Consider the following 27,284-nt stretch of genomic DNA (forward strand, 5'->3'; position numbering starts at 1 on the left):
ATGAGCCACACTTGTTCTATTTGAAAAAATTGGGAGATGGTTAAAATACGATTTGGGCATCTTTTAACCGGCTAGGACATCAAATCTATTTTTCCAAGATTAATCCTTGATTAAAAATTAGTGTTTTAACACAGCTATGGTACTCTAGATTGAAATTTAAAATACGATTATTCTTTAAGCTAAAACGTCAAAAATTGACATTGATATGTCATTCTATTCAAAATGTCATTTGCTGTCGAATAAAGTAGAAATATACCGTGGGTGCCATTTAAAAATCAAAAGTTGGAATTATTTCCGGTGAAACAGGAAGTGAAAAAAACAATTAAATACGTCAATCAATCCTAATTTATGTCATATATTAACATACCAAATCTCGTTTTTTATCTGAAAAAATAAAAAAAAAGTTATAGGGGTGAGCCACTTTTGAGACGCATCCGGTATAATTACAGACACGTAATGGACATAATTATATATTCCGTGATGACGTTGCAGTACAGCACTTTTTATTTCACGAGATACCCACAGGTCTTGTAGTAATGAACCGGCTGGAAAGATCGACACTTCATTATCCTATAAATAATTAGAAACAACATTTATATTAACTTTAAAGTCTCACATTTAACCATATAGATTAAATTTAACTATGTACCTTTAAACTGTAATAATACACTACCTTTTGTTTGATAACTAACATTTTACTTCCCTAAGTTTTAATGAAATTAATATTATTACTTGTTTTACGGAATGCCACTAATTGCTAGCTTCAAATTATCTAACGCGTTTTAATTAAATTAAATTATATTAAAGTTGGGGCGAGCTGAAATTGCACAGAACTTTCCATAAATATCTAATAGATTTAATGTGCGTAAGTTAAAGTTTCTTGGATGACAAGAAAGTTGGCTCGCTTCGATGGCCCCAAGGCTCGAAGATAGTAGGAAACTTGTATAGTTTACCGAGCATATTTTTTAAGTTTTTCAACTTGTTTTATGAAATGATTGTGGAAACTCTTGAACTTTCTAGCTAGACTAACAGCCAATTTGTTATTGTTTGATATATGTCTCTACAGATAGCTTTTTGTCCAGAATATACCTACGATTACGTTGCTGTTGTTCGTAAAATTTTGTTTCTAACGACACTCCAATCTACAATTGCTAAGTCACTATAATTATTACAGAAATAAAGATTTCTAATATTGATTATTATTTTTAACAAAATTGTTGAATAAGTGCTTAAAGAGAAACTAAATAAAATAAGCTGACTTGGTTTTACTTGAGATCTCACAACTTTTTATAGTGGAAGAATTATGTTGCGAGACATTTTCTTACATTCTGTGTTTTTGATGGGATCTCATTTCTTTTTGTAGGTTATCCTCCTATTTTTTCTCGCGTAATGTATCATTCAAAATAATATTAAAGAAGTTTCTCCAGCAATAATTCATAAACTTTGAATTTTTATATAAAATCAGATAATATCAAATCAATTAATTCTAGTTTTCTAACGACTTTTTGTTATAATCCAAATTTCAGCTTTAAAAATCTTCAGTTCATGATTATACCAATGCTTATTCAAAATCATGTTTTTGTCAATTTTACACAAATTTTATTTTTTATTTCAAAAATTATAAGAGATAGGTATAGGTCAGTATAACAGCAAAATTACGAGATATGAAAGTAGTTTCTAAACCTGTAATAATATACTGGGTGATCCTTTTAAAATTACAAAGATGCTACCATTTTTCAAATGATCCAGCAACACTGTAACGTTGATAATACTTTAGACAGAGCAGGTATCTTTATATAAAAATCAAAATTTTCAAAACCATCCTATCACCAGTTCTCCTATTACCATCGTCGGAACGTCAGTTATCGCTAGCGGCTAGACAGCTAACTTTTAATCCATATTCTGGATGGTATTTCACAAAATTTGAAGGGTATTGAGGAAACAGAAAATATACAGAATAATATTCTTTGATATATATTACAGAAATAAATTGAAAATAATATTTATATTAAAACAGCATTATATGCCATTTTTTCAAACATGTTCTTTAAATCCTTCAATTTAGTAGTTGTAAAAGTAGTAAATATGCGCACGTAATATACAGTTTTTTCTTCAGTGTATTCAAAACGTCAGTTTCATATTTTTTCGTTTACGTACAAGGTTTTACTTGTACGTTTTGAGAGAACAGGTAAGACTGAAAGGTAAAACGTTAAGTGTAGACTGAGCTCTAAAAATGGATGATAAATGAAGAGAAGTTTTTTAGTATAAACAAAAAAGTTGACGCTTAATACTTCTATTTGGTATATTTAAATTGGTATTTTAATGACATGCATTTTGAATTCAAGGATCTCATTAAAAATAACCTTTTTCGTTAATTATGAAATCCAAAGAGAAAATCCCTATGAGGCTAAAATAACAATCAAGTCGGTACACAAAAGCTAAAATCCTCATTAAGTTTATATTGTGTTATTGTTAATGTCTATATACGTTTGCGTTTATTACTGGATAGTGTCTGGTTATTCTGCTACTGAAATTGGAAATTAAAAAACAATAACATTTTTTTATATTTACTTTTAAATAGTTAGAATCCAATGGAACACAGGTTTTCAGTGGATTTTTACTTAATACGAATTTGCCTAACCTATAAAAAAACATGTAAAGTTTTATGAGCTATAACTTCTCTGATATTTAAAACCATATACACAGAACTCTTTATAATGTTTGGCATATAAAACGTCAATGGTTAAGTAGACGTATCTGTGTTAAAGACACATACATTGTTATATATATAGCTAGATTATACATATTAAATCATTTCTGCTTCGCATACACTCAGCGGCATAGTTCTCATACGAAGGTTCCTGGACATCTAGCATAAGAACTTGTCTCAAGGAAGCGACTGCACTGTACTTCGTGCACACATAAATCTGTTAGCGACATAATTCTGATCTCTATTATCTTCAATTAAAGAAACAATAGTGGATACAACTTCTGGACTTAAATCCATCTCTACTACAGTAACTGGCCAACAGCCATCAGACAACAATAAAATGAGTTTTCCATAACAGTGACATTACATAAATCATAAATACTATTTCATAGGTTTGATGACTGGAACCCAAAGCAAAGGCACTGTTTTAATGCAAAAATTACGAAAAAATGTTAGTGTGTTCGTCAAAAGCGAATATCTCCAACAAAAATAAAGCCATTGAGGTAAACCAAAATACTAACTATCGAGAAAAGATATACCTAGGTGATAAAATTATTTTTAATTGCTTTGCTTTGTTAACATATTTCACAGGGTGTTTCAAACTTTCACCAAAATATCAATAATTTGTTTTTCTCTGTATAATTGACAGACGGGAACTTTCTCTTAATTTAGAAAGAAAATATCAAATAATTAGCTACAAATTGCCTAAAAACTCATTAAAATCGGCACACTAGAACAAAATATAAAAAATTTGCCTATGAGCTGTTACAATAGCAAAATAAAACACTAATTCAACACAATACACCGAAACAGTGGACGCGCGTTTCGCTAACCATGTTAGCACCATCAGCAGATGATTAAAACTGAAGTTTAGTTTTAACCATCTGCTGGTGATGCTAACATGGTTAACAAAACGCGCGCCCAGTGTTTGAAAAGTCTTTTGGTGTATTGTGATGAATTAGTGTTTTATTTTGATATTTATTACTTCTGAAGACTGTGAAAGGTGGTTTTGGTTAAACAAGTTATTTTACCATTAAACAGCCACTGAGAAGCTGATTCTTATTGGACTTATCCTGAGTTATTGTTGTCACGATTTATAAGTGTTGTCCTGGGTATTCAGAAAACTCTAAATATTTGTCCTTGTATCAGCTGGGACTTTCTCCTTTAACCTTAAATATAATGCGAACCAAACAACTTTGTCTTTCCCTAGGGGATATATAAAAACTTCTTGTGAATCAAGATTCCATAAGGCATAATTTATTATTAAGTTAACAACTACCAAGAATCGTGAATAAAGTATACAAAACTTATTATTACTTTTTTCTTTTCTTAACCTTTTCTGAAACTTTTGGCTTATTGCGATTAACTAGTTGGATTAACTAATTTAACATTTAATGAAGGTTTCATTTGGTAGTAGGTCAGTAGAGGTGTTTTATCCTTTGGATTACCTAATAATTGTTGTAATTTATTATTAGCACTATACACAAGTTTATAATTGACATTCTTAAAAATTCCTTTTAGACCACGGGATAACTGTCTATCAAACGGTATTGAAAAATATTTTGACGTATCTTTCTCCACTTGAAAAGTCGAATTTTCAGAAATCATTAACCTATACCTCCGTTTTCTAATCATTTTATCAACTAGTGAAGGAGAATATCCATTACACTCAGCTACATTCCTAATGTAATCTCTTTCTATTTCATATCTTTCGTTGGAAAGTGGAAAACTAAGTAATCTATGAACTAAGAAATTAACTAGCTATTTTATGTTCAATACTTAGATATGAATCATTAGGAATATATCGTGTAGTGGTATTTTTTCTATAAATATCAAATTCCAGGCAGTTATTAGTATTTCTAATAACTAATACATCTAGAGGTAATCTGTCGTTGTTCTCAATTTCATGTGTAAATTTAATGGAAGGAAAACGATTATTTAATTTAGAAATAAAATTATCTATGGTGTCTGAATGTGTGTCATAAACAGCAAAAATATCATCCACATACCTAAACCATACTCTTGGAAAATACTCAAACTGATTCTTAGCCTCCACTTCAAACCTGCTCATGAATAAATTAGCCAAAAATGGAGACAATGGATTACCAATTGCTGTACTTTCCCGCTGTTCAAAAAAGTTGTTATTAAATTGAAAACAATTTTGTTTCATACATAACGATGTAAGCTCAATATATTCAATCACAGTTTTGTTGTCGAGACCATTTTAATTGATATCTTTGTTATCTATAGAAAAAATACCACTACACGCAGATATATTCCTAATGAATCATATCATAGTATTGAACATAAAATGGCTAGTTTAAATTTCTTAGTTCATAGATTACTTAGTTTTACACTTTCCAACGAAGGATATGAAATAGAAAGAGATTACATTAGGAATGTAGCTGAGGGTAATGGATATTCTCCTTCACTAGTTGATAAAATGATTAGAAAACGTAGGTGTAGGTTAATGATTTCTGAAAATTCGACTTTTCAAGTGGAGAAAGATACATCAAAATATTTTTCAATGCCGTTTGATAGACAGTTATCCCGTGGTCTAAAAGGAATTTTTAAGAATGTCAATTATAAACTTGTGTATACTGCTAATAATAAATTACAACAATTATTAGCTAATCCAAAGGATAAAACATCTCCACTGGAAAGGTCGGGTATTTATGAAATTTCTTGTAAAGATTGTAATCATAAATATGTTGGGCAAACTAGAAGATCAATATTAACTAGATTTAAAGAACATTTAGCTCAGATAAGATATGGTAGACCGGATAAATCTTGCGTTGCTGAACATATTGTTGATAAGGAACATTGTATAGATCTTAATAACATGAAATTAATTAAACAAGTCTCAAATTACAGGCAATTAGATGCATATGAAAGCATCAGACTTAATAAATGTAAAGATAGTATGAACAGAGACAACGGTCCGATTCCTTCAAGTTCTTTGTTCCTACTACTATAGTGGTGGAAATCTAACTGTTACGCTCGATGGGTTCTGACTCGGTTGGCTAGATCTTGCCACGCCCACTCTGTGCCCACTGAGCGAGTATATAAACGCTCCAATTGTAGATTGTATTTTAGTTTATAATCATCTGCTGATGATGCTAACATGGTTAGCGAAACGCGCGTCCAGTGTACTTTTTATTTAACTATGGTTAATAATGAAGACGAGGCAGATTTTTATTCAAGCCAAATTTTTGAACTGCACAAACTAATAGTCCGGTCGAGATATGAAATCCCGCGTGTTTTTTAGGGGGACCTCTTTTTAATTCTGATATTTATTTTTGGATGGTAATGATTAAATAAACATGGAAGTTGCTTTTGATTTTTTTTAAATAATGTTTAAGACATACTAATTCATTGCCTTGCCATGCTGCAACCTTATGCAAAGCCATTCCGACATCTATCAAGACATGATAGTCTGTCGGTGGTAACACAGGCTGAATACTTAATAATGACATAAATTTTGATTTCATCGGTTTGTGAAACACACCATCAGCTCTAAATGAAGGTAAGCTCACCGTTGTTATTTAGAGCACGTAAATGGCGGCAATTACAACAATATGATTCTGCCCGACTGCTATCAGACAAGAACTCATCGAGGCAGCACTGCCTCGGAGTCATGTACAAGCTTATGAATATAAGAATGTACGTCTAACAAATCGGTTATCTTCTATGACTTCGGATGGCAGTTAGACGAAGATGAATTGCGACCTATCATGCATACCCAACCCGCATTACCAAGTGGAGTCCAAGAGTTAATTCAACGCCAAAGTATACCTAACGTAGAAACGGACAAAGAAAATCAAGTTGAAGAAATAATTGTTTATGATTCAGCTATGGAAGACAGTAACTCAGAAGAAGAGTTAGATAAATAATAGAAAAATAAAAGTTTATGTGTTTATGATATACTGTTTTATATTAGGTTATTTATTAGTTTTTTTACTTGCACCTTCTTTTTTAACGTTTCTATATTTAATAGTCCAATATAATTTCAACTTTTATATATTTAGATGTAGATTTTAATGCTTGAAATAAAAGATTTTGAAAATTTTATTTTCAAAATCAACGTCGACCGGACTATAACTATTTCTGTTTATACTTTATATACAATATTTTATTGGTACCGTTTGTTTATAGCAAACCAGTTTGAACAAATTAATTGAGAGTGTAAACAGCCCTTTACACACGACATTTCGACCTGATGACTAGTCTTTATCAAGTAGGTAAATACTAAATTAATTTATATCCCTATGCTAATCTTGAAATTACTGCCAAGGGACTGAATAATCTTTAGCGGATGAAATCAATGTAACATCCCATCAACTCCTGCAAGATGCTGATAAAGGGATGTCTTATATGTCACCTTGATGCCAATGGGCCGGAATATTGAGCATATATACGTCGCTTCCTTTTAAACCAGTGTTAGTCCCTATTAATTGTTTTGGTCTCTGAATACTCTATCCTGTACTGAATGTTGTAATACCGGGTGCGTCTCAAAACTGGCTCACCTCTATACCTTTTTTATTTTTTCAGATTAAAAATTGAGCTAAATTGTTAGTATATGACATGAATTAGGATTAATTGAAGTATTGAATTCTTTTCGGCCACTTCCTGTTTCACCGAAAACGACTCTAACTTTTGATTTTTAAATTGCATCTTCTCTATTTTTTTACTTTATTCGATAGAAAACGACACTCTGAAAGAATGACATATCATATGTCAATTTTTGATATTCTCGAATATGGTTTATTTCAAATTGCAACGATAATTTGACTCGAAATACCAAGTGTGTGGTACCGAATTATTCGTAAAAAATGCTTTTTCCAAATATGCTAATGAACCACCATTGTTCGATTTGGAAAAATTGAGATATGATGAAAAATACGATTAGGGCATTTTTTAACCGGCCAGGACAAGACACTAAAACATTAGACGATCTATTTTAAATCTATTTTTCGAAGGCTTCTTGATTAAAAATTGTATTTTTAACACAGCCACGGAATTCTAGATTGAAATTTAAAATACAATTTTGTTTTAAGCGAAAATGACAAACGTTGACATAGGATATGTCATTCTATTCAGAGTAATTGTCTATAGAAAAAAGTAAAAAAATACAGAGGGTGCCTTTTAAGAATCAAAATTTCCGGTGAAACTGGAAGTGAACGAAAAGAATCGAATACGTCAATCCTGATTTATGTGATATACTAACATACCAAATCTCGATTTTTTTATCTGAAAAAATAAAAGTTATAGGGGTGAGCCACTTTTGAGACGCACCTGGTATGTTCTGCGATAAGGGATTTTGCAGAGTCGTTTGTTGCAACATTTTTCTGATGATGCGGGTGTTGCAAGGTGAAACAAACAGGAAGTGAATGAAAATAATTGAATACCTACGTCAGTCAATATTGACTTACGTCATATACATGCAAAGTTATAGGGGTGAACCCCTTTTGTAAAACACCCGGTATGTTCAATCAATCTAAACATAATTTCCTTTCAAACAATAAACTATCAACAGTCGATAAGATCCAAAAATTAGTTCAACGAACTTTATGGTTCCATAAAGCGCAGATACGAATCCGCAAAGGAAAACAAACAACAAAGCGCAAAAACACATTCGCATTAATTCCAGATGTCTCCGGTCGGGTCTCGTCGATCCGGCACAAAGAAATAAACAACAAAACGTGGAGCAAACGGACGGCTTTAGTGAAATAAATACGAAAGGATTTAACCTGAGTAAAGCCCTAGATATAAGAAGTCTTCCGAAAAAGTTTCATATCTGCGGCATTTGTTTTGATCGTTTGTTTCTTAGAGTTTCTCGCTACGATTTATGGCACCGCTTTACATTAAATATCAGTCAGTTTAAAGCTCTCATGATCCTTTAATGTGCATTTTAAGTATGTCTTTTTTTCGTTTAAGTTTTCTTGTGTATCTGTTTTTGTTCTGTCTCATTGGCATAGATTTTTTTTTCATAACTAAATCTTTAATGTTTTTGACTTTTTTTTGTTCCTACACATGACAGTGTCAAAGACCTGCCAAGTTTGAGGAGAAATCGTAAAATAACAGGCACAATGCATGTTTGTCAATAAAATGACTTGCTATAATGTGATTCATAGTCAAACCTAGTAGTTTTTTAGCACCGCATTGGTTAGCTGGTAACTTCTTTACCTTAATATTTTACTTGAATACTTCACATTGGACTCCGCTTGTGCTTGTCTTGTACTTAGTTCTTTTACAAGAGTTTTTTAGTTGTATTTAGTCTTTAGCATACATAATTCTAGTTTTGAACTACTTATTAAAAAAGAATAAGAGAGAAAATATAACATTTTCAGGTATTTAGGGATCCTTAAAGAGTGATAGAGCCCTTGAGGTTTTTCATGTGCCTTGTTCTTGAAAAACGTTGGCTACCATCAATGACACTTGTATTTTGTGCACGGCTTTTCTAAATAGTTGTGATGGCATTGACTTCGTACCACTCCCACAAGTTCTTGAGCCAGGACATCCTTCTTCTTCCAGCAGAGCGTCTCCCTTCTATTTTGCGTTCCATGATGTTCTGCAATAGATGGTACTTCTCCTGTCTCATAAGATGTCCAAAGTATTCCAGTTGTCTGGACTTTATGCTTTTTATGACCACCATACTCGTATCAGCATCTCCAACACTCTGATATTACTAATTTTGTCCACCCATGATATTCTTAAAATTCTTCTGTAACACTACATTTCGAAGGCTTCTATTTTTTTCATCTCGCTCTTCTTCAACGTCCAAGACTCCATTCCATAAAGCAAGATCGAAAACACATAACACTTTAATAACGGTATTTTCAGAGGCAGTTGAAGGTCCTTACAACAAAGCACTTTACTCGTCTTTCTGAATCCCCCCAGCCCTAGCTTCTTCTATTCTTATTCTTATTTCAGTTGTGTTTGTAAAATTGTTGTTCATCCTAGATACTTGAAATTATTAACTTGTTCCAGATATACACCGCCTATGTGAATATGTGTATCTATATTAGGGGTCTTGCTAATCACCATCACCTTGGTCTTGTTAATATTGTCCAGGCTAGGCCCGCTTCCGTGCAAGATTCAACGACGCTGTTCAATATTGTCTGCAGTTGTTCAGGGCTAGTTGCCAGCAGGACCGTATCTAGTTTTCAACTACATATATATGCATAATTACTCTCAAGTTAATTTTGAGTTATCTCCAATTATCTTCTTCTTCTACGTACGTTACTACTAAGTCATGCGTTTTCTTCAAGGGTTCCCGAGGAACAGTTGGGATGATGAAGACCAGCTATCATCTTATAGGTGGTTGTCCAGGCGGTCGTGTGTGTGTTAGGTCGTTTATCCTTAGAAATTTTCGCATCATGGCATTCTGGCCACATGGTCTCTCCAATCTCTTCTCCTGTTTGTCGGCCATCTTGCTACATCCTGTATTTTACACGTTTCTCTTATTTTTTCAATTCTCTTCCGGTCATATAAGGTATATCCTGTAATTGTAATATAATCTTGTAAGTGTTCGTATTTCTGTTATTCTTAGGAGCCGTTTTGTATTGTTCATCCACATGGTCTCTCCACTCTCTTCTCCTGTTTCTTGTCCATCTGGCTACATCCCATATTTTACATGTTTTTCTTATTTCTTTAGTTCTCTTCCGATCATATAAGGTATATCCTGTAATTGATGTAAGTCTATTGTTGATGCCATTTCTATTGTTCTTAGGAGTCGTTTTGTATTGTTCTATCTCCAATTATCAGTAGCAGAAACTAACATTCTATATAATATTTATTTTATCTTTTAATAATTTCTCGGAATAGGTTTATTTTAGTTGGCACACTCTCATTTGAGATAAATATTTTATGTTATAAACGGGCGTAAAAAGATACACAACAAAATGCCGAAGACAAGAACAATCCTGGTGTAATAAATATCAAAGGATTTAACCTGAGCAAAGTCTTATAAGAAGTTTTCTGAAAAAGTTTCATATTTGCAGCATTTGTTTTGACCTTAGAATTTGTTATGATTTATACTACCGCTTAACATTAAATATTGTTCAGTTTAAATCTTATGTAAAGCTCCAATACGTACATGCTGCTTTTTTAAAGCTAGGGCTTTCGACTTGCTTGAATTTCGAGTAGCGTCGCTGCTAACTGTAAGGACTTTTTATTCAATGTTAATGTTTGTAGACGTGTCAAAGAAGAAATAGCATACAATACTTAGTGGCGGACTAGGGGGGGGGGGGCGGAAGGGGCGGTCCGCCCCGGGCCCCATCTTTAAGGGATCCGGATCTTAATAAGTAATTTTTTATTCAACTGGCAAACAAGGCCAATATGTGTTCAGTAGTTATAAAGCAGTTTGTAGGTGGAGTATGCAAACCATACGTATATGCCAACTATAAACAGTATAAATGAGAGCAGATATTTACTTAATTATCAATTATCAGGCCCCAGTAATTATTGTCAATGGCATTTTCTATTTAGGAAATTAAATCAAGGGGTAATTTTCTTTCTTTAAAATATCGAATATTTATTATTTTTTCTATATTTTGAGACTGAATTTATTTATTTTAGCTTTTAAGTTAATTTTTCAATGGTTTCATTTTATTTATTTTTACTGAATACACATTTTAAATTACAACCAATGCACAGCTTAACTTGTATTCTAGCTTCATTACTGATGATGAGCAGTGAAGTATTTAGTATAACGGGGGCCACGGGCCTGAGACAGCGAAGGGGCCCCTCGGATCTTGGAGGACTTACAAAATCGCGATATTTTGTCGCGGTGTTTCCCTGGAAGCATTTTTAAGAAAAAAATATTTAAAATTTTTGGACGAAAAAAACTACCTGTCAAAAAAAATTGTACACCCTAAAAATCAAATTTAGTTATTATCACAGCCCCTTTGACATAAAGAAAAGACATGTGGTTATCTATTTCAAAAATTAAATTGTTCAAATGTCATATAATAAGGGCGGTAGCTGTCATGGAATTGAGCGATTAACAAATTATCATAAATAACTTTTTTTCAAATGGAAACTCACTTTTTTTATTTCACTAGTGAAAAGGTTTTCCAATTCGTTACGTTTTAACTAGACATATTCCTATACCTAAAATAAATCGTTTTTAAGTTATTTAAGATTTAGTTTAAAAACGTATATTTTTCTCTAGCTTTAATCTAGCTTCCTTTGACATTAAGTGTCAAACAGTCAGACAATTTATTTCCATCTGTTAGAAAATGAATTATCTGAATTTTCTATATTATAACTTCTCGTGCCTCAAAAGTTTAAAAAGTGTATTTATATAAATATATCTTGTATTTTCGTTCTTTAGTGATATCTAATAGTTGATATTTTAATAATATACCGTACGATCGAAAAAAAAACAGCGCAAAGTTAGCTTGGAAATGATGATCGATAATATACTGTCATAGGCTACTGGTTAAAATCAAGAAAAATATACGCTTTAAAGCTAAATCTTAGATAACTTAAAAGCGATTTATTTTAGGTACAGGAACATGTATAGTCAAAAAGTAACAAGTTTTAAAAACGAAAGTAACAAAAGCCTTTTTACGAGTGAAATAAAAAAAGTGGATTTCCATTTGAAAAAAAAATTATTTTATAATTTTTTAATCGCACAATTCTATGAGAGCTGCGGCCAATATTATATGACATTCGGACAATTTAGTTTTTGACATAGATAGCCACATGTCTTCTCTTTATGGTACAGTGGCTGTGGCAATCACTAAGTTTGACGTTTAGGCTGTATACATATTTTTGACAGGCAGTTTTTTTCCTCCAAAAATTATAAATATTTTTTTTCTCAAAAACGGTTAACGTTAGATATAGAGTGTTTAATATCAAAATTCATAAAATTTTACAGAGAATATAAGTATGTAATAAAAAATGGGGTCACCCATTTATAATAAGAAAGTTGCTGTCAACTTCCGGTACTTCCGAAAGTCATATCATATTATATATATATATATATATATATATATATATATATATATATATATATATATATATATATATATATATATATATATATATATATATATATATATATATGTATATATATATAGTCATATATTTGAAAATATTTTTAATCGATAGATCTCATTGTGAAACAATGATACTGTAACGACTTGTAACGCAGGCTCAGCCTGGGACACCCTGTATAAATACTTGAATTTTGTCAACCATTATACATCATTCAATTTTTACAAAATGTGCATTAGTAGTATATCATTATCTAAACAGACCGGGGGCCACATTTAGCTTTGCCGCCCCGGGCCCCCGACAGGCTTAGTCCGCCACTGACAATACTTGTCGCGAAAAAGGCAAACTTCTATTACAAGTAAGGAAGATTACTATATTACAAATAATGAAGTTTAGGGTACAGCTGTTAAAATTCTTCATAAAGAGAACTTCATAAAAAGGTCGTAAATTCTGAGAAATTTCTTAGAGTGTCTTAGACCGTTAGAGGTTATGGATATATTTTTCCAGGTTTTTTAGTTCTGCTTTAAGTTGGTTTCCACTTGGGAAACAGATTGGTTCTAGTCCAGCTAGTGGAGTGTTCGCTTTTTCCGAGGACTTTATTTTCTTTGCTTATGTAGTTCGAATTGCCTATGTAGGCCGAAATCGACAAAATATCAAGAGACAACTTTAAATCGGTATTAAACTGCTTACGCTATTTCGCTAACAAGATAAAGAAAAGTCAGTAGCGTACATGCTTTTTTTAGAAAAATATTCCAGTGATAACTCATATGCACGTCCCTGATGAATATTGCGACACTTTTTTAGCCTTGAAATATACACAGTATAATTTGATTTTGATATCAATATGATCTTATTTGGAGGGGCGCCACCTACATGTGTTCTAACTGTTTTGAAGAGTAACAACTTTTCGTCCGTACCTGTATAAAACTACTGAGTGAAAAAAATATACATTTCTGTGATTTTCTACGTAAAAAATATCTCTTGGTAAAAATCGCTGCGAGCCACCATTCTGTTCAATTCTTAGGAATCTCTTAGGCTTCTCTAGGAATTCTTTGACCAACTTCGAATTGATTGTTACTGAGTTGATCGCTTTTATCTGCTTGACTCACGGATAAGATGGCTATTTACTGTGTCCGATAGTTCCTAGCTAAGATAAGTTATACGCATCTTTCAAATAACGTAGATTTCTGTCCGTAGGACACGGTCAAAGTGTACTTGGATTAAATAAACTTTGACCGTGTCGACCAGGCTTAATGAGTACTTGGAGTTTACATCTTAAGATAGCAAGGCGGTTGCTAGTGCGTAGTGCTTGCCACACAAATGTAGCCCCACACTTGCCTAGTATACTAAACTATACTCTAGTATAGAAAGCTATACCTTGCCACTTCAAAAGCGTGCTATATACGGAGTATAAGGCTACTGTTATTATTATTATCAATCGAATTTACAATTTTCTTTTGGTATTGGTTGGCATATTATATTTTTGTCATTACTATGCTTTTGCCTTAACTTCTTTAAACTTTCCTGTTAGTTACGAGTTCTATATAATATGAACTTAACAATGGACGCAGAATTATCATTTAGATACTTATGTAGATCGGGAATTGCGTAGACTCTGTTACGTGACATAAAAGTTATCTTAGGTTCCAGAATATTCTACTGTAAGTAAAAATGCGAGATTTACGGGCTATTTATAAGATGGCTATTTCCTGTGTCCGATAGTTCCTAGCTGAGATAAGTTATACGCATCTTTCAAATAACGTAGATTTCTGCCCGTAGGATGCTGGGATAGGTGCCCATTGATTCAGAGTATTTAGATTTCGGCCCAAATACCTGTCCCTGCTTTGGTTTTGGAAGCGTCAGTATACCACGATATGGAATGGTCTTTTACCTGCTGTTTCTCTCTTCCTATCCTTATTATTGCTCAATACTACAGTGATGTGTTTCAAAAAGTTGTATATTCTTGAAATGTCATCCACTGGTAGTTGTAGGAGTGGAAATATCGTTTTGGGGATGTTCCAAGCCCCTGAGCTGACAATTCTTCCAGTACTGTGTCAATGGCTATTCTAATGACTTCCATTGCTGCTGTTGGGTATGTTCTCACAGCAAGTGTGTGCAGATGCATGCCAGTCTCTGTACTTTGCACAGGTTTGGCCTTGCTGTACGCTGGTCTAGTTTTGTGTACCAAGCAACTGCTCCATGGTTAATCATGGGTCTTGCTATCATCTTGGCTACCATCTTGTAATGGCTAAGTGCATGTTCATATTGGCACCGCTGCTGACTGAGCGGTACCGTCTCAGGCGTGGGAAGAGTGGCATGAAAGAACCAGTTTAAAAAAAAGGGGCAAATAGTATTGAAATATATAAATAAATAAAAAAGTTGGTGTAGTAGGTAATTGTTTATTCAATTATGTAACTAATGACTTGGAATATTTTCCAATATTGACAATATTTTTTGATTTGTAATAACTTATAAAAATAATGATATTCGGCTTTTTCATAACACATAAGCTTTGAAAAAGCCACATAAAGTTATGAAACAGCCAGATTTTTCTTAAAGATCTGGAATTCTACTTTAACAAAGGTATTATTTATTCATAATCTTAAGACACAATTTTACATCTTATATAATTACAAAACATTTTATATAGTGCCAAGCTCTCGATAAAATATTTATTTACATCTTAGTGTGCAATGTTTGAGATGAAACATTGCAAACTTACTAAGTAGGCATGCTCTTTTTAATAACTAATATAGCGTTAATCATTTTTTATGTAAACTATGTAAATTGAAAAAACACAATTAATAAATTCAAACGATTTACGATATTTACTTTTGCTGGTTACAATTGGCTCTTTGGAGACTTTTAACAGCTCAACCCTGAACTTATAAACTACATTACTTGTCATAGATGTCATTTTCTGCGGTAAGTAGTGCAAATTACATCTATGATACGTCTAAAACCATTAAAATAGAGTAAAGAGCCCGAACAGTAGCAGCGACACCGCTTCTAATTCAAGCAAAACGGAACCGCGAGCTGTGCACTGTGGTGCAACGCGCAGCCACGCTCGCTCGCGCTCGTACCTTTTCGGTAATGTCAACACTATCATTTGAAATCTACAGCTGAAATTTCGCTCAAGCGACGGCGACGCGACTTCGAGCAAAGCTCACCTCTCGAGCGATGCCAATATGAACGCGCACTAAGAAACAACTGAGATAAAGCAAAGCACCGCTCGTTCAATATGAACACCACAACGTCTGTGCCAGTGTGTTATTAAATATATTTCCATGCTAATATTTAATATTCCTCATACATTTATCTCAATACTGCATTTGAAGTACCTATATACGATTCAGATGTGACAAAAAGATAAATAAGAAACCTCAAAGAAAACAACAGTTATAGTGTAATAAATACGATGGATTTAAGCTGAGCAAAGCCCCATAAGCAGTCATCTGAAAAATACTCATATCTGTAACATTTGTCTTGATTGCATGTCTCTAGGATATTCGTCACGATTTATGGGACAGCTTAACATTAAATATTACGGAGTTTCCAGCTAGAAAGCAATATTGCGTATACGTATGCGTATATGCAGCTTTTTATTTTAATTTTGGTTTGGTATAATTATTTTGTTATCACAAATACTAAAACTAAAGCTTAAAAGTATACATTTAAATATGCCCCGAACATTATATATTATGAACAATTAAAGTAAATACTACGAGTAGATACGATTCATGTTATTGGGTTTAGTTCAAACTGTCTATGAAATTTCCATTCCTAATCGATTCCGAAACAGGATCATTCTGGAGAGATTAGGAGCCGATCCGCAGTATAATCACGGTTTTGATTTTGCAAAATCTAATTATGTTTACATTACCAATTTGATTTAGTTCCCGATTCAGTCTTCAACTCTCAACTAGGTAAATAATAGTTAACAATAACATATAAAATAATCAATAAATCACCTCCAATGAGGGAATAAAAGCACAGTATCCTCAAAATCGTATATTAAAAAATGGGTCAGTTGATGTTTATTTTTATAAAATAATCTATACAGGGTCCGGCAATAGTGCTTCGGGCATCTATAGCTCCTGGAATAAAAACTTGGGACTTTCGTTTAAGTGCAAACCTAAAGTATGTACTAGGATGTATTTCACAAAAATATTTTGACTTCTATAAGGTTGTGAAGGTGCTCAAAAAAGTGAGTGGATTGAAATGATTTTTTTAAATGGAACATCCTGTATTTATTGCATTTTTAGCTTTCTTCCAGATCACTTCGCTGAGAAATATATATTTTTTATTTATTTATTAATATCTCTGAAACTATCGAAATATATTTACTCATATCTTAGTATTATTAAAGTTAAATACTTAACTTTGCTATAAATATGGTAATTGTAAACCATACAGGATGTTCATAATTCTACGCCAAACTTTACTATTCCTTACTTATATAGTTTCTCCGGAAGTATTGGATATTCTGCCTGGTGGCCTAGAGGTAGAGCCCTCGTTTACCAATTGCACCAGTTGATTATTTTAACAGGTGGTTTGAATCTTGCGGCAGGCATTTTATCAGTCGATGATTTTTAATAAAACATATAACTAGTTTAGGGTTGCTAGGTCGATTCAGTCTTAAAGCCTAATTGACACAGTCAAAGTGTACTTGGATCAAATACACTTTGACCGTGTCAACCAGGCTTAATAAGTACTTGGAGTTTATATCTTAAGATAGCAAGGCGGATGCTAGTACGTAGTGCTAGCCACACAAATGTAGCCCCACTACTTGCCTAGTATACTAAGCTATACTCTAGTATAGTAAGCTATACCTTGCCACTTCAAAAGCGTGCTAAGGCCTATATATGGAGTATAAGGCTACTATTATTATTATTATCAATGGAATTTACAATTTTCTCTCGGTATTGGTTGGCATATGATATTTTTGTCATTACTATGCTTTTGCCTTAACTTCTTTAAACTTTCCTGTTAGTTACGAGTTCTATATAATATGACCTTAACAATGGACGCAGAATTCTCATTTAGACACTTATGTAGATCGGGAATTGCCTAGACTCCGTTACGTGACATAAAAGTTATCTTAGGTTCCAGAATATTCTAGTGTAAGTAAAAATGGCAGATTTACGGGCTATTTTATTATATATAAATATTTTATCACTTTTTAATAGCGAGACGAAAATTTGAACATAAACGCAATAGTTTGTAAATTCGTTTAATATTCGAAATGCTGAATTTATGACCCAATGTCGTAAATTATCGGTTATGACACTGGGGAAAATTGATTTTTAAACTGCATTAAAAATAAATTGTATGATTTGTTACAAAATTATATAGATAATGGAAATTTTCTTAAATCTAGTTTTTCTAGTTGTTTCTTTTTTATTTAAAAAATGTATTTTTTAGAATTTTTAATCGATTGATGGTTTCAGCATCGGTGCTGAAACCATCAATAAAGAAAGAAAGAAAAATAAATCGCCCATTTTAATTACAAAAATCAATAAAGGGATGAATTCTAAGCAAAAAATGTTCTATAACATTTTTTCAGAAAATTAATATTTTCCGAGTTATTTAGGATTGAAAATATTGATTTTTCATCTAAAAACTGTATATTTTTCTGCAATTTTTTATAAATAACTCGAAAATCTTGCGTTTTATCGCAAAACTACGGAAGCGCTGGAGGACCAGTATGTATTTTTTTTTAAATTCAACCGGTTGATTTTTACACTCAACTGATTGACTTAATACTCAACTAGTTGAGTTTCTAAACTCAACCGGTTGACTATATAAACTCAACCAGTTTACTTTATAAACTCAACCGGAGTTTCTCAAGCATTCTAAATTATTTCCATAGATTATTTCTATTCCACTCTCACATGTGTAGCGCTTTCGTGCACATGTATACACGCGCTCTCCTCTCGTGAAGTCCTAACATAAAACGCCTTTATTGCACTGTGTAAAAGATTGTAGAGTATAGTGTAGTGTATATTGAATTGGAAAGATTACATGGAGCAACCACATTTGAATAACGCCATTAAATACTACTTTTATTTGGGCTTACAAAATCATGAAATATTGTTGTTCCTTCTACAACCGAACTTCACTATTAGTTTTACAACGTTGAAACGACGTCTGCGGTATTTGAATTTATATCGGAGAAAAAATTATGCTCCACTACCAAATATAGTAGATTTTATCAGTGAAAAAGTGTTCTTCAAGTAAACTGCATGGATATAAATGGATGCACCGAAAATGTTGGCAAGCAGGACTAAATGTTAGACAGAATATTGTTCGTAATGTGTTGAATTCTATCGACCCACAAGGTGTCTCAACAAGAAGGAGAAAACGACTCCAAAGAAACGCGGAATAAAACAGTCAGATTGAGTTGTTGTCCTTTTAAGCTTATATTTTTATTGGAATACATCGTGATTTGGATAATTAGTTGTGTTATTTTGGGAAAAAGTGACTAAAATCAATTCAAAAGCTTACATTTATATGCAATAATTTACTTAGAACACGAATGTTCAGGTGAAAGCAATACTTTTTGAAAGGTAAAGCAAGGTAAAGCAACATGACAGAAAATTAAATGGCATATGAATGAGTGACAATTAGATAAAATCAGCCTTAATCACATTTTATTTTCCTCATCTATCACTGTCAATCAGTACGCATTTACTTTGCTTTACCTTTCAAAAAGTATTGCTTTTACCTGAGCATTCGTGTTATAAGTAAATTACATATAAATCCATAACTATTTAAATAAGCAATGTTGTGTTATACATATTTAAATTCAAAAAAATATAGCTTTTAAAAGTGGGATATTACTGATATTAATCTACTGTGGGTGGGATGTTTTGTGATTGCACGTAAACATGTAAACAAAACAGTCACTACCAATACTGATACTACAATGAACCGCGTGGTTTAGATTCTAAAGTCAACCGGTTGAGTTTGGAAACTCAGCTAGTTGAGTATTAAGTCCATCAGTTGAGTGTGAAAATCAACCGGTTGAATTAAAAAAAAAATACATACTGGTCCTCCAGCGCTTCCGTACAAAACGCATATAAAGCAAAAATGAAGCTTTTGGAATAACGAATCGACTCATTTTTTGTTGTTGACCGTAGGTGTAGTAATAGCCGAGTTATCACTCTGTAAACTTGATTCTTTATTTTTCGAAAACTAAATTGCAACCTTTTACCGTAAAATAATGGCGAAAGAACACATTTTTCGAATGAATATGGCCGTTTTTAAAGTGCTTGAAAAGATTAAAGTGCTTAAATGTCTTTTTTTAAAGGTCTTTTCAAGTTCGTAGTTCAAAAAATGTCCCCTAATAAAAAATGTCCTATTAATTGGTACAAAATTACATGAGCTACAAATTGACATCTATAGTTGAATAGTCTTGAACTCTTCATTTTTACGAGATTTTTGGGTTTTAAGTGCTCAAAGAAGGTGGTCCTTACATGCAAGTTAAACTAAAAAAACGTAATATCTACGAAATAAAGAGATCTACAGAAAAATTGAAGGATAGCAAAATATTGCAGAAAAAAACCTTCAATTTTCCTCTGTTGCATTTTTTTACGTATCTTGCTTAGTTTTTGAGATATGTCAAAAAATTAATTTTTTAAACAAATAATAATTTTTTCATTATTTTCAACTTTTTTCAAAATTTAGGTATTCTAAACCGCTCGAACTTGCAGAGTCAATTTTTAGTATCTAAATTAAAAAAAGCTTAGTTTTTATTTTTATGATTTTAGTCATAGATTTTGTTGTTAATTTTTTTCCGAAATAATGAGGTGACCATATTATTTTTATCATAACTCCGCGAGATTTTGAGCTACGAACTTTTTTAAGAAAGCATTTAAAAGGCCTTTTCAAGCATTTTATAAACGGTTATATCCATATTTTTGAAAAAATGTGTTCTTTCGCCAGTATTTTACGGTAAAATGTTGCAACTTTCTTTTCAAAAAATAAAAAACACGTTTACAGAATGATAACTCGACTCAAGCAGGTAATCAACAAAAAATGGATCGTTTAGCTATTCCAACAGCTTCACTTTTGCTTTATATGAGTTTTACGATAAAACGCAAGGTTTTCGAGTTATTTATAAAAATTGGCAAAAATATGCACTTTTTAGATGAAAAATCAACATTTTCAATTCTAAATAACTACGAAAATGTTAATCTTCTGAAAAAATGTTTTAGAACATTTTTTGCTTAGAATTCGTCCCTTTATTGATTTTTGTAATTAAAATGGGTGATTTATTTTTCACCCCCGAGAAGGGGTGGTACTCACCCCCAGGGTGGAAACACACATCGTTACTATGTAACATTTGTTTCTTACATATATCTCTATTCACTGTTAAAACTTCAGGTAAACCGTTGCAGGTGTTGAGAATTCGGACCCTAAAACCCTTGCTTACTGGTCTACGATGAAATAAAGATGAGGTAATTGCATATTAAAAATATATATTTTTTTTTATAAATTAGTCCAGTAAATAAGAACGCGAAAAGGCTCAAGTCTCAGCGTAATTAGTCGACCTTGACTTTTAGGGCGGATTGTGTACGAATTAGTAGTTTTCGATATAGTCCGTCTCGAGGATCCTCGAATTTTCTCTCCAAGTCTTAACGGCTTACCTAAGGCTGACTTGACTCCCGTCCACGCCTCTCTGACGTAAGTGAAAAATCTCCTGTGCAACGGTCTCTTCGGCAGCCTCTGCTCTTCCTCGTCGTCGTCCGTGAGTTCTTGCTGCGCAACGGATACCTCTTGCAACGGCTCGAGAACGTCGTGCTGCTGGAAACGGCCTCGGGATATTACGGACACGGTCGGTTGCTGCTCTAGAAGGCCTGCGCGGTTCCGAGTTTGGTTCGGTTTTTGGTGTTGCTGGTCACGTTGACGTTGCACCTAGCAAAGCAGGGGGTTAGAGGTTAGAATATTAGTGCTTAGCAATTAGTAAAGAATACAAGGACCAAAAACAGCCGAGACCAAATTGTCTTCAGACAGTGTCGTGCCGGGGGTTAACATAAAAAAATTGGAATTTTAATTGTTTCACAAATATATTTTTTTCCAGCGGTTAAAAAATACTGCGACTCTTATTAGAGACTTATTTAATTAATATATACAGGGTGGTCCGAACTGTATTCCGGAAACTTCGGTAGGATATTCTGCAGACAGGGACGGATTCAGAAATTTATTTTAGGAGGGGCCCGGAATATATTTTAAGGGGGGTCAAATAAAAAGAATATGCTTTTTAGAGCGCCATTTTTAACCCAAAAGCTTAATATTTGACCTAATTTATAGATTTTAGTATCTGTATCCGCCACTGTCTGCAGATAAAAATAAGTAAAACAATTCGTATAAATGTACGTCCGAAAATGTTTTGGAGATACAGGGTTTAGAAGTTTCATTTTATTTCGATTTTTTTCCGAATAATTTCTCAAGTAACGTCAATATTTGGAAGAAAATTGGTACCTGGAAGTTTTTTGACATGAGAAATTTGATTTTGATGTCATTATGACTCTTATTTGTAGGGGACGCCACTTACATGTGTTTTAACTGTTTTGAAGAGTAACAACTTTTCGTCCGTACCTGTATAAAACTACTGAGTGAAAAAATATACATTTCCGTGATTTTTTACGTAAAATACTCTTGGTAAAAATCACTACAAGCAACCGTTCTGAAGATATTTAGAATGGGAATAGTCAATACATGTCATTATTGACTAAAAATAAACATGTTCAGTAGATAATTATTTGACTGAAATGATCAAATTTGGGAACTTTTTATTTTTCTTCAAAAAAATGGCAATAAAAGAGTTTCTGTTGGACCTTTGGCACAAAAACATTTCAAATGTATGATATCAGTCTAATAACTATTTAGTCAACATGTTTAATTTATGTCAATGATGACAGGTATTGATAATTTCGATTCTAAATATCTCGAGAACCATTACTCGTAGCGATATTTACCAAGAGACCTTTTTACGTAAAAAATTTGGTAAATTGATATTCTTTTACTCAGTAGTTTTATACATGTACGGATGAAAAGTTATTACGCTTCAACCCAGTTAAAAAAATATGTAGGTGGCGCCCTCTACCAGCAGGAATCGTATTGACATCAAAATCCAGACACCAATTTTCATCCAAATATTGACGTTACTTCAGAAATTATTTGGAAAAAATCGAAATAAAAATGAAGCTTCTGCACCCTGTATCTTGAAAACTAAGCATTTTAGGACATATATTTCTATGAAATTTTTTACTTATTTTTATCTGCAGAATATGCTGCTGAAGTTTCCGGAATACAGTTCGGATCACCCTGTATATATATTTATTCAGATTTTTTTGATAAATATTTCGCCTACACCTATGGTGGATGCTGCTCCTTAGGCGAAATCATGCCAGCTAACTATAAACAAAACTAGTTTGGACTATTATGCACAACATGTTATGACATATAGTATAATATCAGAAAAATGTCTATGAAATTTAATAAGAAAACGCTAAAACAGTGGAGGGGGCTGTTTATTTATCTGTGAAACGTAATTCCTGGCTCTTTCTTATCGTTACGGCTTATACATTTGACAGCTGAACTATCATCATTGTAATAAAATTTATACAAAGTTCACTATACGCTTAACAAACTATTAATAATCGGTAAATTTGTCTCTGGTCACGCATCCGTTGTCTCCAAAAAATGGCACCTAATATTACAAATTTTGCATCAGCTCGTATATGCGCGTTACACGATTTTTCCGATATTCCATCGTCCTCGAATTTAGAACTACCCTGTATAAAAAGCAACATACTTATTTTTCAAATAATTTATTTAATTTTGAACAATTCATTTGTATTTAGTTTGTTGAGATTTGTTTATAGTATGATAGGAATTTTATCAAAAATAAAATTATTGAATAAAAATTATTGACAAACTTGAGATAGATTTTTATACTGTGTGTTCAACATTCTTGGACGCACTTAAAAGAAAGCAAAACTAATTTCAATGATATATTTTTGAACTAAACCTAAGAATTTGATAATCAAGTTTTAGAACGTTGCTAATGGCAACAATAACAGAGTAACTGTACTCTTGATTCAAGGAAGTATTTTTATCCGAGTATATGAAAAACTAGCGTACATGAAAATAAACTTCTCCTGAATGTGTTTTTGTAGACTAAACTTCCGATGCTTTATAAATTCGTTATTGGTAATTATTTTTTATATACTTTTTCTCTAACATTTATATTTAGAATACTTTACTTAATATGTTTAAAGTTATTCCTGTCAGGGAATAATGAATGCATTTTTTACCTTGTTTATGAAAATAAGTATAGAGTATATTATATTTTTAAAAATAAGGTAAATAAATTAAAGAAATAATATACAGGGTTATTCACATCATTCGACATGAGTATTGTAGCCAAATGATTAGATTTTAGAAATTGTCAGTGATAGGATCGCTGGAGGACTACTAAAGCCACAATTTAAAATTACTTTCAAAATGTACAGAGTGTTTTTAAAGCAGCAAATGTACAAAATGTACAGGTGCTAAAACCGACAATATAGCTAGCCCATTTGTTTATAAAAACAAAACTATTTAAATCTCTGCAAAAGAGTATACCGATTAAATATACCACCATTATTTCTCCCCAAATATTAATTAATTACATACTTAATTGTGTTAGTTAATAAATTATTCTAAATAAATGTGGATTTGTATCAGGAAATAATAAGCTATAAATGTGAACGTCGCTGTTGTTATAAATAAGCATTCGTCAAAAAATGAAATAAAATTTATAAGGTGTTACTTTTTACCATATTGTCTAATACATATACAAAACAGTTTTTTACTAGTCTTCTTTACTTAGTCTGGATTCATATTAGTTGGCCTTCTTTTACGAATATTCAAACATTTTTTTCATTTTTTAAGGAAATAAGTATACTATATAGACAATATTAGTATTTGTACTCTTTGAAATTTTGTTACATATTTATAAATACTCTAAAATGTCAATATTCCATATGTATATGGATAAATGAGGTCTAAATTATAAGAAAATGCATTTTCTACGAAATCTTAAAGAGATAGGTAAAAATGGTGTAATACAATTTGATAGACAATTAAATTGAGCAACTGATTCTCGTAAAATATACAGGGTCTATTTAAATTACACAAGTTATTGCCGTTTAGCACTAATAATTATTTAAATTAAATTTTTAAACACTTTATATAAGGTAGTATCATTTTTATTATTGCAACACAAAATTTAGTAAAAGGAAAATCTTCATTACAATATCTGGTTTTAAAAACTTAAATACTCTTAGAGAAATAAACAATTAAAATTGTTATTGCATTTTCACAAAATTGTAAATATTTCAAACGGTAAGGTTTCAGTCGTACGGTTTACCTTCATTTGAATCGTAGAAATTAAAAATGTAATAATATATGTTAATAATAATGCTCCATTTAAAAAATACAACTTTGATATTTTTTATTTATTTGGAACACTCTGTACCTTTTAAAAGTAATTTTAAATTGTAGCTTTAGTATAGTAACTTTTCTCCAACGATCCCATCATTCACAACTTCTAAATATCTAATTATTTGGCTACAATACTCCGAATCGGATGAGGTGAATAACCCTGTATATGGTATCCCATTTAAAGATACATAAGTTTGTTTTCGATAAGTTATAAAATAACCGAGATACAAAGGGCGCCGATAAATGCAAAATTTTAAAATTCGTCCTGTATTTTAGAAACTAAGAGGGCTAGAGCAAATCTGTGTGTAGCATCTAATTTCATAAAAAAGTAATACAGTAATGTGAAAACCGCATCTTTGAATCTCTACTCATAAACGAGTAACTCTTTAAAACACAGGAAAATGGGACACCCTATATATTTGAGTGTTTCAAGAAACATTTTACCCTTTTCACTGCTTGTACTCCATCCCCAGAGTTAAATTATGGTACATACTGGAACAACTTGATGTGGATGAATGTCTCATAAATTTAATTACGGTGCTGTACAACAACAACACAGCTCGTGTTAAGGGCGGTAACAAACTTTCTGAGGTAATTTTTACAACTAAAGGCCTTCGACAGGGATGTCCTCTGTCGTCTCTTTTATTTAATCTGTATTTGGAAGTGGTTCTTAGGGACTGGAAGAAGAAGTGTGTGGGAAATCAGGTGGTCATAGCTCAAGATGCTTACGACCTTGAATTCATGATGAGCAGGTAAATTCGACATACACGGAATGGGGCCTTACTGTAATCATTGATAAAACGGAATATCTAGTGACCAATTCAGATGATAAATTTGACATTTTTATTACTGACAATGCAAAGCTCAGACAGGTTGAATGGTTTAAATATTTGGGGGCACGTATAACCAGAAAGGGACTGGACAAAACAGAAGTATCTGTTAGAATAGAACAAGGGCGGAAGATTATAGGAGCACTGAATGGCATCTGGTGGGACAAAAACATAAGACCAAACACAAAAATACATATTGGAAGAGCCCTAGTGGAGTCGGTAGTAACTTATGGGTGTGAAGTTTGGACCTTAAAAGCTGAACAAAAGCGAGCTTTGAATGCACTCGAAATGGACTATTTGAGACGCAGTGCGGGAGTATCTAAACTGGACAGAGTTATGAACGTGGAAATCAGAGCCAAAATGGATGCCAAACAGACAATAGTGGATAGAGTCGAACAGAGGGGGCCTTAAGTGGTTTGGACACTTGCTACGCATGGAACACCAAAGATGGCCCTACCGTATTTACAGCTGGTCACCTCCTGGAAAAAGGAAACGAGGACGGCCTAGAAGATCCTGGAATGAGGCCATCAGAAGGGCAATGGAGGACCGTAACTTGGAAGAGGAAGATGTTCTTGATCGTAACAGGTGGCGGTTAGGCCTGGGGATGCGACGTTAGTTGCGACAATCCTGGAGTATATATACATATATACATAGAGGGAACGACAGGACAGATATTATAATCTTTTCAAAGGCCACCGTGACGCCGCTTTTTTAATGATGCCATATGATAATATCAAGATATGTATGGTTGTCAAAACGTTGTCATATAAAAATAAATTCATAAACATTATCAACATAATTTAAATCTTCATACAAAAAAAAAATCTTCCCTAAAAAAGATATAAATCAATACATACCATTGGGTACATTATGTGCCCCACATTTTAAAGCCGACCATGCTTTGTTTAGTTGCGTATGTTATCGCATTTTTCTTAACGCCTTTTGTAGATGTTAGTTCTGATGAGAGTTAATAAAATGTAGATTATCTGTTGTTAGACTATTGCGAGCAACCTGAAAAGAAAAAAAAGCGAGCGGTTAGGGGTTAGGTTTGTTAGAACAGATATTAAGCTATCAAACATATTATTATTATCAAAAGTAGTAATTAGTAATCGAGATTTATATTAAATTCATTTATGATGAATTAAAATAAAACTATTTATGATAAAAACAATAATTGGATATGTGGAAACTGTGAAGAAACTGTCAAACTATTTCGTTTGGAGAATATTTTTTTGTCTTTCTTA

The 27,284-nt window shown here is 32.4% G+C and overlaps 1 protein-coding gene across 1 annotated transcript; it reads right to left on the bottom strand.

Moving 5' to 3' along the window:
* Positions 1-10,173: 10,173 nt before the first annotated feature.
* Positions 10,174-27,043, bottom strand: LOC115875313. Its single transcript, XM_030890733.1, has 3 exons — positions 26,898-27,043; positions 21,367-21,634; positions 10,174-10,394 (listed from the first exon to the last, which is right to left on the bottom strand). Exons 1-3 carry the CDS (start codon positions 26,907-26,909, stop codon positions 10,174-10,176), a joined length of 501 nt encoding a protein of 166 aa, XP_030746593.1. The 5' UTR covers positions 26,910-27,043.
* Between the last annotated feature and the right edge of the window lie 241 nt (positions 27,044-27,284).

Source organism: Sitophilus oryzae, unplaced genomic scaffold (genome assembly GCF_002938485.1).
Source record: "Sitophilus oryzae breed Bouriz unplaced genomic scaffold, Soryzae_2.0 scaffold_1372_pilon_pilon, whole genome shotgun sequence".
NCBI classification, from domain to species: Eukaryota; Metazoa; Arthropoda; class Insecta; order Coleoptera; family Curculionidae; genus Sitophilus; species Sitophilus oryzae.

Coding starts and splice junctions, on each gene's coding strand:
- LOC115875313 (XM_030890733.1), bottom strand. Junction 10,395..21,366: donor GGGAGTCAAGTCAGCCTTAG/GTAAGCCGTTAA, acceptor CATCAATTACAG/GATATACCTTATATGATCGG.